Raw genomic sequence first — 18,189 nt, 5'->3', positions numbered from 1 at the left:
TCCAAGCAGGAAAGAGGGAGATGTGCATGCAAACCCCCACCACCACCACCACCACCACCACCATAGTCCTGAACCATATCAGGTCACTTGCTTTCTTACAGGCTTCTTCCACACAATCCAGACTGACAGATGTGAAGTTTGTGTTCAGGGAGCTTATCAGAATCTGGAAGCCTCATTTCACACTATGGGAGCACCCAGAAATGGCCTCTAATGGAGTAAGGGGTACATAGTACTCCTACTCATTTACACAAAACAGGAAACAGTAGATAAAGACACTTATACAGTTTTTGACAAGTCATTTAAAAAAAAAAAAAAGTCCCGTAATGTACATCCATTGTCAATCATGTCGTCCAGAAAGGAAGATCCATGTCAAAAATTATGATGCCCAGAAACAGGTATAACCAATGTGCACATCCAATTCCATTGCTGAATTATAAAGAATGGCATCTCCTGGGACCCCCCACTGAAAGAAAACTAAGGGGCGGGGTCTCCTGGGTGACAAAATTGCCCAAAAATTGCCACAGCCAAATTTGATCATTGAAACTGTCTAAATTTGATCATGTGGCCATATTTGGTCAGTGATGTCATGCTATCTCCACCCCTTTGTTTGCATTATTGAGGTTTCCTGACCAGTAAATTATTAGGGCCAAATGATGTCATTGGTTTCTTATGATGTGGTAGGTGTTGGCACCTGCAGATTCCTTAGCAATCATTGATGGATAGGAAGTTATCCTATGTACAGTATGTGACTAGGGGCTAGCCTTCTATCCACTGATTATGATCATGCAAAACTCATACAATATTCCAACAGTCTGAAAAAGTGGAATTTATCTAACTTCATAGATTGCTTGAAGGAAGATTGTTGATAAATATTTCTGTTCCAAGTTGATGTGCTTCTCCAACCCAGTCTGGAGAAAGGCCCCATATTTCCTCTGATCATTAACCTGTACAAGATTTAAATTACACCTTTCCATCCATTCCAGAAGGGAAGCTTTATTGTCTTTATGCAGAGAATTAATACAAGCCTCGCTGTCAGCGTTCATGCTGACAGCTCCCCGGTCTCCTCCATGGGCCATAATCAGTGAGTGAAAAGATAGCCCTTAGTCCCCTCCAAAAGCTCCTTCCCTGGTTGGGTCTGTCACACAGTAATAGTGGTAGAAATACCACTAACATAAATGATGTTCAGCTCTGTCTAAACAGGCTAAAAATCCAGCATTTGGATGAACGCTCGGATAGCAAATGTTTGGTTCGATCATGGGCTCATCTCTAATCAGGAAAAAGGGAAGCAGTGCCCAGGCAAACCACAGGCAGCTGCAAAATACTTTCCCTGTATCAGAAGGTCTGTATATTAGTTCACAACTTCAAGTGCAAGGGCAGGGCAAGAAAGAAATTAATTTCAATTAATTCACTTTCAGGATACAGTTATTATTTACTTTTTTGTGAAAATGTTGTCTGGTTTAGCTGCATTAAAAAATGGCAATGCTTGAGTTTCATTGCACTGTCCACTTATCAGCTATATACAGGTATAAGGTTAAAACAACTACTGTACAGTATAGGGATTAATAAAATTTAGGGTCTCAGGCAGTTAAAGCGGAGGTCCAGTGGGAATTTAAAAAAAAAAGTCAGCAGCTACAAAAACTGTAGCTGCTGACTTTTAAAAAAAGGACACTCACCTGTCCCTCAATCCCACGGTGTCCTCACACCATTCAGGTTGACCAACCGGCCTGTCCCCTCAATGCCAGCATGTTCAATGTGGGCACCCAGCTGTGACAGCTTGCGACTTCACAGCTGGGTGCCCACTGCACATGTGCGGGAAGCATTGCGTTTTGTGAATGGTCCTGTAGTCTTCTAGGTCCTGTCATGTATCCCAGAAGACTACGGGGAGGGAGGATAACTTTTGCTTCCAATCGCCTAGTGGAAGTGGGAACAGGTACCTATCAAATTTGGGTACTGCCTCCATTCCACTCCCCAAAGGTGCCAATCCTTAAAGGGGAGTGGGGAACAAAGCCTTAAAGCGGAACTTCCCTTTTTTGGGTGGAGCTCCTCTTTAAGGAATGTGGTACCAAAATTACCAAACCCAATGTATATGGTTCACCAAGGGAAGCTACAGTATATTCAGCTTGTGGGAAACTGCTTTATTGGCTTAACCCTTAAAGAGGAACTTGATTCAAAAATGTTCTTCCAGTTTTTGGAGAGTGGAGAAGGACTGGAAACATCTCCACTTTGGAATGAAACTATTTGACTTTTTTTGGGGTCACTGTCCTGGGCTTTAAGTGAAGGGAAACCTAAAATGCTATAGCTGTCAAGGGAACAGGAGCAAGAAAGAAAGCTCATTGTTCTCATAATAACAGTCAAAGGCGTTGTACCCCTCACTTTTGGAAGTTTTCCTCTCACTTCCTGTTGAGTCTCAGGGGCAGGAACACACACATAATAAAAACCTCAGGAGAGTTTTAATTTTCCCTTCTCTAACAGAGTTAGGTAATAAAAATTTGCTTGTACCTCTTCTATAGAGAATCTAAACTCTAGCTGGACAACATTTAATTGCATAAGCAATTACCAAGTTGTTCTTTGGTTGTTACTAAACCCAGGACCCTGCATTCAATATATCTGGTCTCCCACAGTACACACAACATGGAAATGCGATTATTTTAGTAAATATAAACTGCTAAATACCTTTTCTCTTCAGCTGTATATAGCAGTCTTGTGACTTCAATCACTGCCCAGCTGAGCACTGGATAAAGGTTGACTGTCCTATGAGGCTGAATGACCCCTGACACCGTGTCTGGACAGCACTAATTGGCCCTGTGCTGATCACATGCACCCTCCCAAAGAAAAAAAAACTCTCTAGCAATACACAATAAACTGAGCATGTGTAGAGTGACTCCTAGAGGATCAGAGAAGATAGGATCAAACAGACTTTTTACACAATGCAGGGGATTAACCCCTTAGGTTCCACAGTGAGTAGAGCAAGCATGCTTTACTGCATATACAGACTGATTTTACTGTTGTGGGTTTAATAACACTTTAAGAAATAACAGTTTTCACACCTTTCAACTTTTTTGCATCTCAGTGCTGCTGATCCCCTTCAGCCCTTTTCAGCTACTTTTTGTCTGTCCTGTCAATGGTGGGATAAGAATGCATACTGAGAGACAGTACTGGGACTTGTAGACTCCAGTAGAAGCTGTGTAACAAGGTAATTATGCAGGAGAGCAATTGGGAGACAGGGACAGAGCATTGTCACAAGCACCTGAAGAAGGACCTTCATGGCAGGATTACAAGGTATTATTTTAATGCAAACTATAAGTTTAAAAATATTGAAAAGGGCTTTGGAAATTATGTTAATATGGTAAATAGTATACAAGATTTTAGTAATTGGGTTTCCATCTACTTTAGGCTTGGCTTGAATGTATAGGGTAATGCCCCTGAATGCATGCCTAAACAAATGCCATTTTAACAGATAGGAAGTTATTTAAATAGTATAATATTAAATAGGCTCAAGTTCCTCATTCAGTCCTTGGACATTTGCCAGAGCAATTTAAACCAAGCCTTTTTTCCTGTATGCTATCAGTAACTATGTATAATGGTATCTATACTAAAACATACACAAAGGTTATAGGATTACCTGTCAGACTCACAGAAGATAACATTCTTAAAGTTACGCCTGGTACACACTACTAGTCTTTTTTTTGTTCAAACCAGCGGGCTGAACAAAAAAAAAAACTGACAGCTCAGGAGGAGCCGCTATACTGACTATCCAATTTTAGTACAGCGATCTCCCCTGCTGTGGTATTGTGTTCTGCCAGGGGGAACCCCCCCACCCCTGCTAGAACACTCTGGTCAGTGCTGTCAGCCATTGGCAGAAAGTGCTAATCAGGAGCCAATTGGCAGACCTTTTTCAGGCATGTCCCTTCGACAGAAGATGGCCGAACAGCCAGTGTGTATTGGAACGGCTGCTGTAGACACTGGTCGAATGTCGGCTAGTTTCTATTGAACTGGCCGATGCCACCTGGCATTCGGCTCATGTGTCCTAGGCTTTAAGGTCATGAATATTTATTCAGTCTGAGTAATGAATAAAATGCTCTGAAAAGTTATACAACATAAAGTACAGAATAATACTGAAACTAACCCATGCCATGCTACAGAGGCTGAAGATCTTGCAGAAAGCCTTGCTTAGTATAGACAGGAGATGGAAGATGCCCATCTTTATGGGTAATCAGTTGGTCATTATACAGGATCATCCAGGCCACCAGGACCAACAGGAGCTCCTCATATTAGCACTAAAAAATATAACAGTCAAGTATCAGCCATAAACAGCCCTAACATACTTGCAAAATACATAAAAGTTGCACAGTAAATACAACCATAACTATTCATAAATAAAATAATTATAGCAATAAAAATGTATATATTGAAAAAACACTCAGAATGAGAACCCTGCCCTATGGAGTTTACAATTTTGAAGGTGAAGAGAATAGGGTAGGAATGGTAAAAGAACCAGCATCAGTTATATTATAGGAAGCAGTATAGTGAAAAGAAAAATCAGGAATTATTATGTCATGTCTCCGAAAAAAGATAGAGGTGATTGGTTTAGCAGTTCTACATTCTCGATAGCTGCTGATATTGCAATTCACAGTCTAAGAGCAGTTTACCATGTGCATGACAAGTGTAAGAAATAATTCCCTGAAAGTGTGATCGTATAGACACACTCATGTACAGGTCTGTTATATCTGAACTCATTTACAGCTTGGCTAAATATATAACTCCTCAATAAATAAAATAGTGATTCAATTGCCAAGCTATATTTACTAAACATGCAATGTGATCTCCCAATACATAAGGATTGAATGTAACAAACACATACCTGTGTATGTTTCTGCAGTGGTCTTCCTGTGGTTATGTGATAACATATGCAGTATAGCAGTCTTGCTTTAATACTTAGAGTAGTCCCTAATGCTTCTCAAGCTGCCGCTAAACAAATCCTTTGTAAGGAAATGTGTTTTTACCAGTCTTTATGTAAGCTGCTTAAAAGAGGTAGTACCAAGCACTGCATGATTCTGCTAAGAATTTTCTATAAGCTTTATGTTGTGTTTAGGCTTAAAACAACCATTTACAGGATGACCATTCCTGATGACAGCGTTGCACTTTTTTTTTCACTATAATGGTCTAAAAATTATGTGGTGGGAAACAGAGGTAAAACATTTCAGTAATGCTGCCTACCACAATGCTTCATAGCTCAAATTGGATAATAAACTTGAATAGGAGGACTTGTGCTCTCACTACAGAAAATGGCAGCTACAGGGGTATGTTCTCATAAAGGACATCCAAACCCAAAAATGTATTTTTTGAAGCTTGCTAGTCTATGGATGTGGTGGCTGCATGCACTTTCAAGGTTTTCCTTTGCTTTCACCTGACTATTCTGCAAATAACAAACTTTCTGTCCTTGGGTGCCTACACTCACAGTATCTATGGAGGAAGCAAAGGTTGCCCCCAGGCTGGATTTTAAATATATCTGCCTTTGTTCATCTCCATAATGTGAGGGCATTAGAAGTTTACATTGTTCTATCCTTGCTTGCAAATTCATAGGTGCACTGCATGTCAGGCAAGATCAACAGGTATTTTCTGTACTTGTAACAGCCCTGCCATATTCAGGAGAGAATCTATTGTAAATCTAATATTCCCTTGAATGATTTATGTACCCTTTTTTCTGTACGTTCTCCTTAACTAACATTAATTATTTGCTTCTTCCTGCTGCTGTTGGGTGTCCCTGGCAATAGTGTGGGAGGCGATGTTACCCTGAGTTGTGAATATTTATATTCCCCGTGGCCAAGCACTAGGAGGTTTATGGCCAGTTCTGCATGCAGGCATGATAAGTTTTGAAAGAATGTCCAGGAAGCTCTCTAACCTCCTAGGATCTGCCCTGGGGAGGATGTGTACTGCCTATCTTGACCTCCCAAGCCTCCCAGGCCTGCTGCCTAGGGAAGATTAAAGAAAGAAGAAAGACCAGGTCCATAACCCTGAAGTTTGATGCTGCCCTTCTGCAGAGGGAAGTTTCATACCAAGAGAATCCTGGAGGGCTGGGCACAAAATGATTCCAATAAAACCTGCAGGAAACCAGAACTACTAATATTGCTGGTCTTGGCTTTTCTCCATTTGAGCTAGTCGTGGAAAGAACCTTTTTTAACCTGATGGGTATTCCTACAAACCATAATCCTAACTTGCACAGAGTTGAACAAATAAACTTCTCACTGTGCAAAGATTGACAGAGTTGAGGTCCATTACTCAGTTGCTGCTGAAGGTAATAAGTATTGTGGGGCATTTATGAAACTGTTAATCCTAAAGGGGCTAGGAGGGACCCAAAAAGCCAGCAGTTTCTCTGGGGGTCCCTTTACATGTTCCTAGCTCAAAAAACCAAATAAATGCAGCTGCCACATCCAAGGACTGGTAAGATGCAATACATTACATTTTTTGTGCTTGGGTTTAGCTATGTTGTAAGCTGTTGTTCACTAATGAAGTGTGTTGAAGGGTCAATGAAATATAAGTTTTCTGTGACGATGGTGAGCCTAATAATCACTGGTTTTATCATTTATTTCTCAAGAACTTCATCCACAAAGCTGCCAGAATTCATGGCTTTGAATTTGCTATCAGGGGTGGACTGACCATTTGGAAACTCAGGCACTGCCCGAGGGCCCGAGGTCATTAGGGGGCCCCATGAGATGCCCCTGGTACCTTTTTCATAGGCTTTTTTGAGTTTGGGCAAGGACACAGGGGCCCCATGATCCCCTATTGCCCAGGGGCCCCATGAGGTGTCAGTTTGCCCGTTTGCTATGGAGACTCACGCCATAGGAGGAATCGTATAATGGAATCCACTTCAGCATCAGTAATATCTTACTGCACTCTGCATCAAATAAAATAAGTTGAAAATTCAGAAAAGATCTCCTCATAAAGGCCATAGCAGTCACCTGGCAAACTCTGGTGCAGAGTACAGTGACAGGAAATCCTGAGCGATAAAAGAAGATGGTGGGTGATTCAAACAACTGGGATCAACATCACAGGGATAAGTGTCCTCTTCCTGTCCCTGAACCCCTGGCACTGTGATGGTTAACATCACCCCCCCTTCATTTAGAAAAATTATTTCATTGATTACACTGCTTGTACCATAATCTGTGAATGGAGGAGAGTCTGATCAGTCACAGGATTCTCTCCCCAATTCTCAGATCGAGTTACAAGCAGTGTAATCAATGAAAGAACATTTCTTAATGGAGGAGGAGGAAGGATGGGGCGTGTCCCTGTCATACCATCTGTATTGATGTTCTGCCCAGGGGCGGACTGACAACTCATGGGGCCCCCGGGCAATAGGGGATCATGGGGCCCCTGTGTCCTTGTCCAAACTCAAAAAAAGCCTATGAAAAAGGTACCAGGGGCATCTCATGGGGCCCCCTACTGACCCCGGGCCCTCAGGCAGTGCCTGAGTTTCCAAATGGTCAGTCCGCCCCTGGTTCTGCCTGAAGACCCGAAGCTATTAATTAATGCAGTGCAACAGGTTCAGGGACAGGTAGAGGACAGGCATCCCTACAGTGAAGATTTCTGCAGGATTCTGCTGTCCGCACAATATGGGACATACTTCATTCCAATTAAGTAATTTGACTAAAGTTGTAGGTATTTATTTTTCGTAGGCAAACTTCAGTTTTAAGCTTAAGATAGTGTAACAAATGGAAAAGTCAGTTTATATGTGAGAGTTGACACTGGGAAAGACAGTTGTACCAAGAAAAAGGTGCCTGACAAGCTGGGCCAATCTAAAATACAATTATAATCTTGGGGTTTACTACTATAGGACAGTTTTGCTCATTTGAGATATTATTCCCCCTAGTGTAGATTGGAGAAGGAGGACCTTCTTACATCTTCCTGGAAAGTTAAATATAGTTTGACTACAATCACCTTTATGAAATTAATTTACCTACATATGGTATTTGTAAACAATGATATCATTTGTTCTAATATTTTTATCATTTAGACCCTATACACTCCTGATGAAATGGAATTTGTATTTTTGGGAAACACGTCAAGTTTATGGCTACCAAATCAATATTGTTCATGGTGTCATATAAAGAGGAAAGATTATGGTAATCATAGTTTTCTATTATTAGAATAAATCATTAGGTATGACCATTTCAAGGGTCATTATTCGTACAGTATTTTAACACAACGATTTTACGTTGTATATTTGTACAAATAAAGAATGATATAACTTTAAACAAATTTTTTGGTGAAAATGCAGTGCCTTAAAAATCCCTCCATTTTTTCTAGTTTTTCCCAAGAATATTTTCTGAATGTGTTAGTTTTTTCTTCTTATATTAATATTGTGGGTTTTTTTTATATATTATGTAAAAATGTTGCAAACTGTTTGTGCATTACTCTTTTTTTTCTCTTTCTGTCCTGTAGACTCAACAGGAATCCAGAGGGAATCTTAAAAAAAAAAGGTAAATCCACTTTTAGAGAGTTGTCATTGCAACACATGATCCCATTAGATTACTTTCCCTATATCTTTGTTCAGGTAACAACTCAAAATTTAGAATTTTGACTGATTTTAGGTCCCTGTGACAACGGTCACCAGGATAAATAGAGAGAGTGAATCTCTGCAATGGGGACACAGACTGCAATAAAAACAAGATACTTTATTTAGTAGGTTTTTTTGGAATGTACACATAAAAATAAAAAAATGCATCCATTTAGGTTTTGCTATCTAAGTAGCAAAATGTTTAATGAGAAAAATATCAATGCATGATAAAAAAAAATCTAGCAATATGTAAATAATAATTAACTACTGTACGTAAAGGAATAGATATTGCAAACCCATGTCATGTATTAATGAGAAAATGGTCAATAGATTAAATTTATTGACACCTATCTGAACGAACTTTGTGTTATAAATGATAAGAATTAAAAATGATAGCTGTTAAGGGAAAAGGAATTAGAGTGGTTGTAAACCTCAGACATGAAATATGAATATGAAAATATCCCTCTGTAGTGTGTACTCAATCCAGAGCACCAAGTGTCATTTCTGTCTGCTGCATTGTTCTCCTGCTCTAAGCATACAGTAAGTCTAGTTCTGACTAGTTTTCCTGACACCAAGAGAAAAAACGGTGACAGGGGAGGGTACAGCCTGTGATTGACAGCCTTAGCTCCTTTCCTGTGTGCTCTGTTAAGGGGAACGTCTCTTCCCTCCAATCAGCTCCTAGAGCTCTGCTCTCGGACGTAACTTCAGATCCCCACCCCCCTTGCCTTTTAGAGCTGAGAGATCCTGTGTAAATTCTGCACTTTGAATGGATGTAGGGAAAATATGGTCGTAGATAAACAGGTACAACTTGCGTAGGAGGCTTTGATTTATCTCTGTGTATCATCTGAAGCCAGTCACTTCATTGGGTATATGTAAGGGTTTACAACCACTTTAGGTTAAATGATTAAGAAGCATTGGAGTTATATGTGCCACTGAAATCTGAAAGAAATCATTCCACCCTATAGAGCAGTCGTTCTCAACCCAGGGGCGGACTGACCATTTGGAAACTCGGGGCACTGCCCGAGGTCCCAGGGTCAGTAGGGGGCCCCATGAGATGCCCCTGGTACCTTTTTCATAGGCTTTTTTGAGTTTGGGCAAGGACACAGGGGCCTCATGACCCCCTATTGCCCGGGGGCCCCATGAGTTGTCAGTTCCACCCCTATCTCAACCACCTTATGCCTGAGGAACAGTTTAAAAAAAATGTCAGGTCTCGTGGAACCCCTGACATAATTTTCTAACCTACAGCTTACGGGATGTTAGCTTGATTAGTTAAATGTGGATATAGTAATAAAAAGCATCCAAAAAAAATTTACACAAACACTAGTGGGTCTATTTCTAAAACATTTGTTGCACGAATGTCAGAAACATTTTTGCAAGTTCAACGTAATTGCTGGCATATTTAACCACTTCCCGTCCAGCCCATGTACATAAATTGCTGGACAGGATGGCCATTTATAAACGGCCCCTGCATTCACTGCCTGTGCACGCTCCCCGGGAGCGCGCGGCACCGCGATCCAGTGCCCGCTGTGTCCTCCGGACAAGATACATTAACCACTTCCCGTCCGGCCCATGTACATAAACGGCCGGATGGGAGCAGTGCAGGGGCGGGTGGCCGTTTATAAGCGTCCTCCTGCTTTCCTGCTTGTGCACGCTCCCTAGGAGTGCACGGCACCGCGATCCAATGCCCGCTGTGTCCTCCAGACACATCGGAACACTGATTGCTATACGGGACCTCTGTGTGAGGTCCCAATCATGTGATCACTGATTAGCCAATCAGTGATCACATGAATAGTAGTAAGCAAGATGTCACTTGCTGACATCATTGCTTACTACTTGTGAAATCTGTGAATGATCACAGAGGTCACATGGTACAAGGCTATTCACAACAGCTGCGACCAATCACAGCTCTCACAGTATTTCTCAATGGCTGCAAGAATGCAGCCAGAGAGAAGGAGAAATGATTGCTTTTACAGCCTTTATGGGTGTAAAAGCAATCAGTATAAAAAAAAGGAAAAAAAATCTTCATCACCCCCCACAAGTAGTACAGTGTCACTATGGTGATAACTACTGCTAGGGTGACAGTATGGTAAAAATAAATAAATAATAATATAAAAAAATAAATAAAAATGTAAAAAAAATTTTGAAAAATTATAATTTTTGGTTATAAACTAATTTGGGTTATTTTATTTTTTACTAAAAATATAGCTGAATACATTTTGGCCAAGATTTATGAAATCTTGCAAAAAAATTTAGCAAATAAATGAAAATTCCCAGTGGTGAATAAATACCACCAAAATAAAGTTTTATCTGTCTCAAAAAATGCTAAAAAATTAATATGGGTACAGTGTTGTATGACCGCGCAATCATCATTCAAAGTATGATAGCGCTGAAAGCTGAAAATTGGCCTGGACAGGAAGGGGGTGAAAGTGTCTGGACTTGAAGTGCTTAAAGTGATTAACCCCTTGGTGCCGGCGCCTCCCGGCCCTTTAAGGGTTTCAGAGGCAGGGCGGGGTTTAAGGGTAATGTGACCGCCGTGATCCACCGTCACATGATTGGGAAAGGTCCCGATCGAAAGAGGAGATCGGGACCTTTCCGTGAGTACCGGACATGTGTGCTGGGAGCGCGCAGGGCGCACACTCTCAGCACATATGTTTTTCTTAATTGCACACAAATGTGCGGCCGCTCGACATCTAGGCCCAGACGCCGGGAGGCCTCACATTTGTGTGCGGCCGGCGTGAAGAGGTTAAAGGATAAGTTCACCTTTAAAAAAAAAGAATAAATGCTAATTTTTTTGCAGGTAAAAAAAATGTGCATTTATTATTTTTGTCCACAGGAGTCTGGAAAGCATCGCTGATGCCATGCAGGTCTCCTGCAGGTCTGTCAGTATATCAGCTTGGCCATATGGGATGTACGGGCAAACAGATATACTAACAGTAAGAATGAATGAACTACCACGGCCCTTCACAGCACCGTGGCAGTTCATGGAGAACTACAAGCCGACAGCCGCTAAGGCTGCCAGGACTTGTAGTCTCTCATTCACAGAGGACTGTGAATGAGTGACGCAGCCGTGTGGGCAGAACCCTTGCATGGGTGCATTCTTTTAAATTTGACAGCTAGCGACGGGGAAAAAGATCCCCCGCTAGCTTTCAAATTGGGGATCGGGAGGGGAATAGTGGCTGGTTCGAGCATAAGATGTTACATGTTACACCCTGAATATGCGTGTAAAATGTAACATGCTACGAAAGGTGAACTTATCCTTTGATGCCTGTATCTTCATCTCCATCTAGTGGCGAAATGCAGTATAGTTTTCTCATTGAGGAATTAAAAAAAAAAAGTATTTTGCTCACTAGATAGAGCTGACGATACAGGCATAAATCTCTAAGAAAAAGTACAGAGCGGGTCGGACTGACCATTCCGGCACTTGGGCACTGCCTGAGGGCCCGGGGTCAGTAGAGGGCCCCATGAGACGTTCCTGGTACCTTTCATAGGCTGTTTTGGGTGTGGTTTGAGTGTGGGCGAGGACACAGGGGCCCCATGATCCCCAGTTGCCTGGGGGGCCCCATGAGTTGCCAGTCCGCCCCTGGTACAGAACATTTTGTTCAACTTGCACAAATGTTTCTGACATCCTGCCACAAATGTTTTAATAGATTCCTAAATTTGCATTGGTGCTCAGTGGAAACAACAAGGGATCTATATACATATGAACAAAGTTACTGTGCAAATCTCTGAGTATTCACACAGCCATTACAAATTGTCCCTGGAATTTCTTAATGTGTACATCCTATGGTTGTCACCTTCATCTTATGACCATAATGTGGTATTTTCTGATTGAGGTTTGTCATGAAAATACTGCGATATGGCCATTGGATGGGGCTGATGATTGTAGGAAATAAATATATTGGAAAATGACAGGGATTATTTGAGATGCCTGTGCGAATGCTCAGGCATTTTCACAGTGAAATGGTAATGAATAAACCCCTAACAGTGCATTGGTGCTCAGCAGAAACACTAACAGTGCTTCTTCAGTGTCCAATGGAAAATGCTTGTTCCTCTCTTCATCATTTCTCCCATTTTCTATAATCACTATTTCTTATCATCACACTTTTTTTTTCATACTTCTGCTCCTTTCTTCCTCTTTGTTGCCAGCCCTGCTGTGTTGACAGACTGTGGAGAGGACTGTTAACACAATCCCTATTGCCCCATCCTGCTCCTTCTCCACTGATCACTGCATTTTCTTTCTTATGTTGTATGTAACCATCCACCTTACTAACTGTTCCATATCTGCCACCCCTCTCTGCCAATCCCTCCACTGGCTTCCCATTGCCCAATGAATAAAGTTCAAAACATTAACAATAACATATAAAACCATTTATAACTCTGCCCCAAATTACATTACCAATCTTGTCTCCAAATATCACCCAAACAGTCCTCTTCGCTCCTCGCATGACCTCCTGCTGTCTATCTCCCTTGTCTCCTCTTCCCATGCTTGTCTCCAGAACTCCAGAGCCTCCCCCATCCTCTGGAACTCTCTACCCCAATCTATCAGACTATCGCCTATCCTGCCCTCAGCTAATAATGGAATCTTCTACTCTTCCAACCATTCCATCCCCCACTTTTACTACATTTTGTACCACTAGCCCCTCCCTCCTAGATTGTAAGCTCCAAGGAGCAGGACCCTCCTATCCCTCTTGTATTGAACTGCATTGTTGCTGTATTGTCTCCCGTTATATTGTAAAGCACTGAGCAAACTGTTGGCGCTATATAAATCCTGTATAATAATAATAATAATAACCTGAGATCGTTCTGGTTCACAGAAGAAACCCCATTTTCTCCTCCCCTGTCCTTCATTCCCCCTGCACTGTTGATAGTCTGAGTTTGTTCCCATCAGTGAGATGAATTCTTATCAATAGGGTTGCCACTAAAACCATTGAGTCCCATATGGCCTACCTGACATCCCCCCCTTCCCAGTGTCTCCCCATAAACTTCTAACACATACAGACACACAACCCTCCAGGCAATTGGTGGCACCAGTAATTTTTTCCTCCCTTTATTTTCACCTTGTGATCCAGCCAATACCACACTTCCTGTCTTAGTGTGTCTCCACTCTGGATGGAGAAACAACAGGGAAACATTTGGACAACAACATTGTCAATCTGGGGAGAAGATAGTATTAGATGGTCTTGCATATTTAGATGGATTGACCAACCAACCAAAGCCAGGTTCCAGCTAACAGCTACTGTATTAAGCAGTTACAACATTTTTTTAATATATTTTCCGATAAAGGTTTTACATAAATTAATAAACGTTGATCATTGTAAGCACCACTGCCAGTGGTAAATGTTTGTCTCATCTCTCTAATTGCTAACTGGGCAGCTTGGTCTGTTGAAAAATAAGAGACATACTGTCTGGATCACCAGGTGCAGATAAAGGAAAAAAACCTTAAAAAAGAAAAAAAAAAACTAATGAAGCAAACCACATCTAAGAATTGGTAAGCTACAACCTAACATTTTTGTTCATAAGTTCAATACCACTTTAAAATGATTGTAAAGTATACATTTATTTTTAATAAAAATAATGAACATATTATACATATCTGCCCTGTGCAATGGTAATGGCTGCTTGCTGTGGGATCAGATGAACAGGCTCCTTTCTGAGTCGGGCTGTATGCACACAGAGCAGCTCAGCTTTCCACAGAATTTTATTGACGGTAGCAGGAGCCAATGGCTCCCACTGCTGCCTCTGTATCTTGTGAAAAGAGGAACACAGACAAGTGCCGCTGCAGATGCGCACAGCACTGGATCAAGATAGGACTCAGGTAAGCATTTAGGGAGGTAATAGGGTCATACAACTACTGGGACATTTTTTAGCCTAATGCAGGGAATGGATTAAGGCAGGGGTGTCAAACTCAAATTCATTGGGGGCTTCAGCAGTATAATTGCTCTCAAAGGGCCAGTTGTATCTGTAAGACTAGGTATCTACTCTTTATCAGAGTGCAGGGTTCAGGGGTGCACTACATACAGAGTGCAGGATTTAGGGGTGTGCTATGCACAGAGTGCAGGGTTTAGGAGCGTGCTATGTACAGAGTGCAGGGTTTAGGAGTACGCTATGTACAGAGTGCAGGGTTTAGCAGTGCATTATGTACAGAGTGCAGGGTTTAGGAGTGCACTATGTACAGAGTGCAAGGTTTAGGGGTGCGCTATGTACAGAGTGCAGGGTTTAGGAGCGTGCTATGCACAGAGTGCAGGGTTTAGGAGTGCACTATGTACAGAGTGCAAGGTTTAGGAGTGAGCTATGTACAGAGTGCAAGGTTTAGGAGTGAGCTATGTACACAGTGCAGGGTTTAGGGGTGCGCTATGTATGGAGTGCAGGGTTTAGAGGTGTGCTACATATAGAGTGCAGGGCTTGGGGTATCTATGTACAGAGTGCCGTATTTACAGGTGCACTACATACAGAGTGCAGGGTTCAGGGGTGCGCTACATACAGAGTGCAGGATTCAGGGGTGTGCAACATATAGAGTGCGGTGTTCGGGGTGGTCTGAGTACAGAGTGCAGGGCTTAGGGGTGTGCTGTGTACAGAGTGCAGGGCTTAGGGGTGCGCTGTGTACAGAGTGCAGGGCTTAGGGGTGCGCTGTATACAGAGTGCAGGGCTTAGAGGTGATGTGTACAGTGTGCAGGGTTTATGGGTGCACTGTTTACAGAGTGCAAGGTTTAAGGGTGCACTGTGTACAGAGTGCAAGGTTTAGGGGTGCACTATGCACATACAACATCTTATTTCATTTCCACCCCTTTTCCTGAGTTCTAACCTCTACACCCACCACTGCCCCCCCCCCCATCCCCCCATCTCTGCACACAAAATCCTCCATAACTCCACAGCCCCCATTCCCTCCCCTTTCCCAAAGCTTCCTCGCATCTCTACTAGGCGGCTCCCTCCCTGTGTATTGCACTCTAGCACTTGTGTAGGCAGATTGGACGGCCCCCAATACCAGGGAATTCACTTCTGCCGCCATGCAGGGAGATTCTTCTGTCAGATCTGTCCCTGCCATGCCTCACTGTGCCCTGCCACGAGCACTGCCCTGAGTGCCTGCAGGGGTCCATGACCTGCTGAGAGCACAGCTGTCACTGTAAAAACAGAAGGTCCCTGTGTTTACATGTGACAGCGGGTAAGAGCCGGAAGTGGCAGCCACCAGCTGCTTCGTGGGCCACACGACAAGGCCTGGTGGGCTGGATTCAGCCTGCAGGTCTTGTGTTTGCTACCCGTGGATTAAGGTAAACATTTCCTGACTTTAATACGCACTTCTGGTGAGTGCACATTCTGTTCATTAACTACCACCTCTGGATCACATATTCCCACTATAAGCAGGGACTTTACAGGATCTCCATATCACACGTCTTCTCATTTGGACGTTATATCACTTGCCTTGAATTATCAATATAATCACTACGCTATTGCACGTTGATAAATGTCCTATATATTGTATATTTCATGTTCATGTTCATACCATTTATAGCGCTGCACCTATATTATCTACATAATTTCCTGACTTTAGAACCACTTTATGAATGACAGCAGAGAGGTAGTTCAACCCACCTCATCTGGCATAACCAAAACTACCTATGTAAGAGCACAGGGTGGGCCTAAAGCAGCCAATTCAGTTAGAACCACAAGCACACTCCTCCTTCATCCCAACCCTTCCTGCCCACTCATCTGGGTATCATGCACAGGGGATACAGAAGGCACCATTGGGTGAATAGGAATCTGCTGCATTGGTGGAAGTGGTGGAACCCCTGGGGACCTCTCACAGAAGCCTGGTTGAGACAACCTGTGTAAAGAAACAAGGAACTCTAAAAAAAAATAGAAATCTTGATATACTGCATATACTTAAATGTTTATAGATTGATAATAGGAAAAGAATATAGGGAAAAATGTAAAACTTGTACAGAAAAAGAGATTCTGTTTGCAGTATCCTTTAGATGAATTTTAGATCCTTTCATCAAACATAGGGCAAGTATAGGATGGCGAAATAAGCATACCTATCTGTACAATCGATGAAGAATGGCCTGTTTACTGTGGTCACTGGATTAGATCCAAATCCCCAGCACAATAGAGGCTGATACAGCATACAGAATGTATTATAAACCCCCTGTCCGTAACTGACATACTTCAAACAACTTATGTAAATAACTCAGATTATATATTTGTAGAACAATATGATCTGAAATTTCTAAGCAATGTGTTAAAAGAGATAGAAGCAGAATAGCATTACCCATCACTTGCTGTCAGCGAGACTCATCTATTTTTTTCTCAGCTGCCCTATTATAGCCTCAATATCTTGCAATGTTCCAGAAGTAGCTTGAAAATGATCTTATCGGGGAGAAAGCATGAAAGTGCACAAGCTGATTCTCTATTATTTCCCTTCTGTTCTCTGTTTACAAGCTTGTTCCCTGTTGCTAGGATGAACCTCGAAGCTAATCACTTCACTCTGAGTACAATGAAATAACTACTGTTTCTCTGAATGAAGATGAAGAATGTTCTTTTCTGGCTCATAACACATAATCCTTTACACTCTGTTAAATGAATAAAAACATTTGAATTGCAAAGTTAAAAGCATTATAGAAACAGGTTATATTCTCGATGTTGCCACTGCGGTTTTACCGCCAAAGTCAAAAAGCGTTTTGCCAAACTACCGATGTAAGAAAGAGGATGTGAAAGAAAACCTGTCATGAGAGAAGTATAGGGTCTGTTGTGCTGATTTTCATACTTTTAGAGTCAGTTGCCAATTAGCAGACTCAGACTGGCCCGCTGGAGAATCTTGAGGTCACGAATATACAGAACCACTGTGTCAAAGATGACACCATGCATTTTTCCTCCCACTAACCAATGATGCAGAATATTTTTCTCTTATTACTCAAATACTAAACTCATTTAGCTCCCATTGACTATCAATACAGAGCATTTTTCTTCTCTACAACTGAACAATAACACTGTTTTGTTGCATACTCCTGACCCCAGCACTTTATAGAGAAGCCTCTCAGGCCTTTTCAACACAGAGGACCCCTTAAAATAACTTCCCGGTCTAAGGGAACGCCTGTTAAAAAATACTTTATCTACAACTCACGATGCACTAGTGTGATGAACAGTGGGAAGAATGTACCTTACACTTGTGGCCATTGAGAAGAATTACCTCCTTACAGATACCTACAAACATCAATGGCATCAGTGGAAACTTATCTGAGAGAAAGAAATTTCTCATTGCTTGAGGAACCCCTAGCAACCTCTGGAGTAACCTCAGGGTTCCATGAAACTCTGGCTGAGAAATCCTGATATAAATCATGGCATATATTAATGACTGATGGGTTCTGTAATCTGTGTGGTACATTACATACTCCTGATCACTACGCTGTATACATTAAGGCATATGTTACATTATTCTGGCTGATGCATTCTGTAGGTTTCCTCACCAAAGTGTTTTAATGAAGTTCTTATTTAGTGTAGACTCAGAAAGAAAAGCATATGTATTGGAAGTGTTTGGAAATTATTTTATGGTCCTCAGGTTTATGTATGACTCTAAAACTATTACTTGTGGCAATGTAATTATAGTGTACATTGGGGGTACAAACTTGTTCAGTGTGTATTGT

General features: G+C 41.8%; 1 protein-coding gene across 3 annotated transcripts in view; it reads right to left on the bottom strand.

The window, feature by feature from the left end:
* LOC149453036 (uncharacterized) overlaps window positions 1-16,983 on the bottom strand; it is a 105,269-nt gene extending 88,286 nt beyond the window's left edge. Inside the window, exons 1-2 of one of the 3 annotated variants that reach the window (XM_089688765.1) lie at window positions 16,818-16,983; window positions 4,127-4,277 (exon numbers count right to left, since the gene is read on the bottom strand). In XM_089688765.1, coding sequence (XP_089544891.1) covers window positions 4,127-4,201 — 75 coding nt within the window. In that variant the 5' untranslated portion in view covers window positions 4,202-4,277; window positions 16,818-16,983. Of the gene's footprint in view, window positions 1-4,126; window positions 4,278-4,861; window positions 4,974-16,817 lie in introns of those variants that run through there. The other 2 variants (XM_089688767.1, XM_089688766.1) reach the window with 2 other exon arrangements.
* Window positions 16,984-18,189: the final 1,206 nt, after the last annotated feature.

The sequence above is a fragment of the Staurois parvus genome, unplaced genomic scaffold (assembly GCF_062004578.1).
Source record: "Staurois parvus isolate SC_StPar_1 unplaced genomic scaffold, SC_StPar_1.0 ptg000454l, whole genome shotgun sequence".
NCBI lineage: Eukaryota > Metazoa > Chordata > Amphibia > Anura > Ranidae > Staurois > Staurois parvus.
Note: the sequence above shows the minus strand (reverse complement) of the source record. Positions and strands in the feature narration are given on the sequence as shown.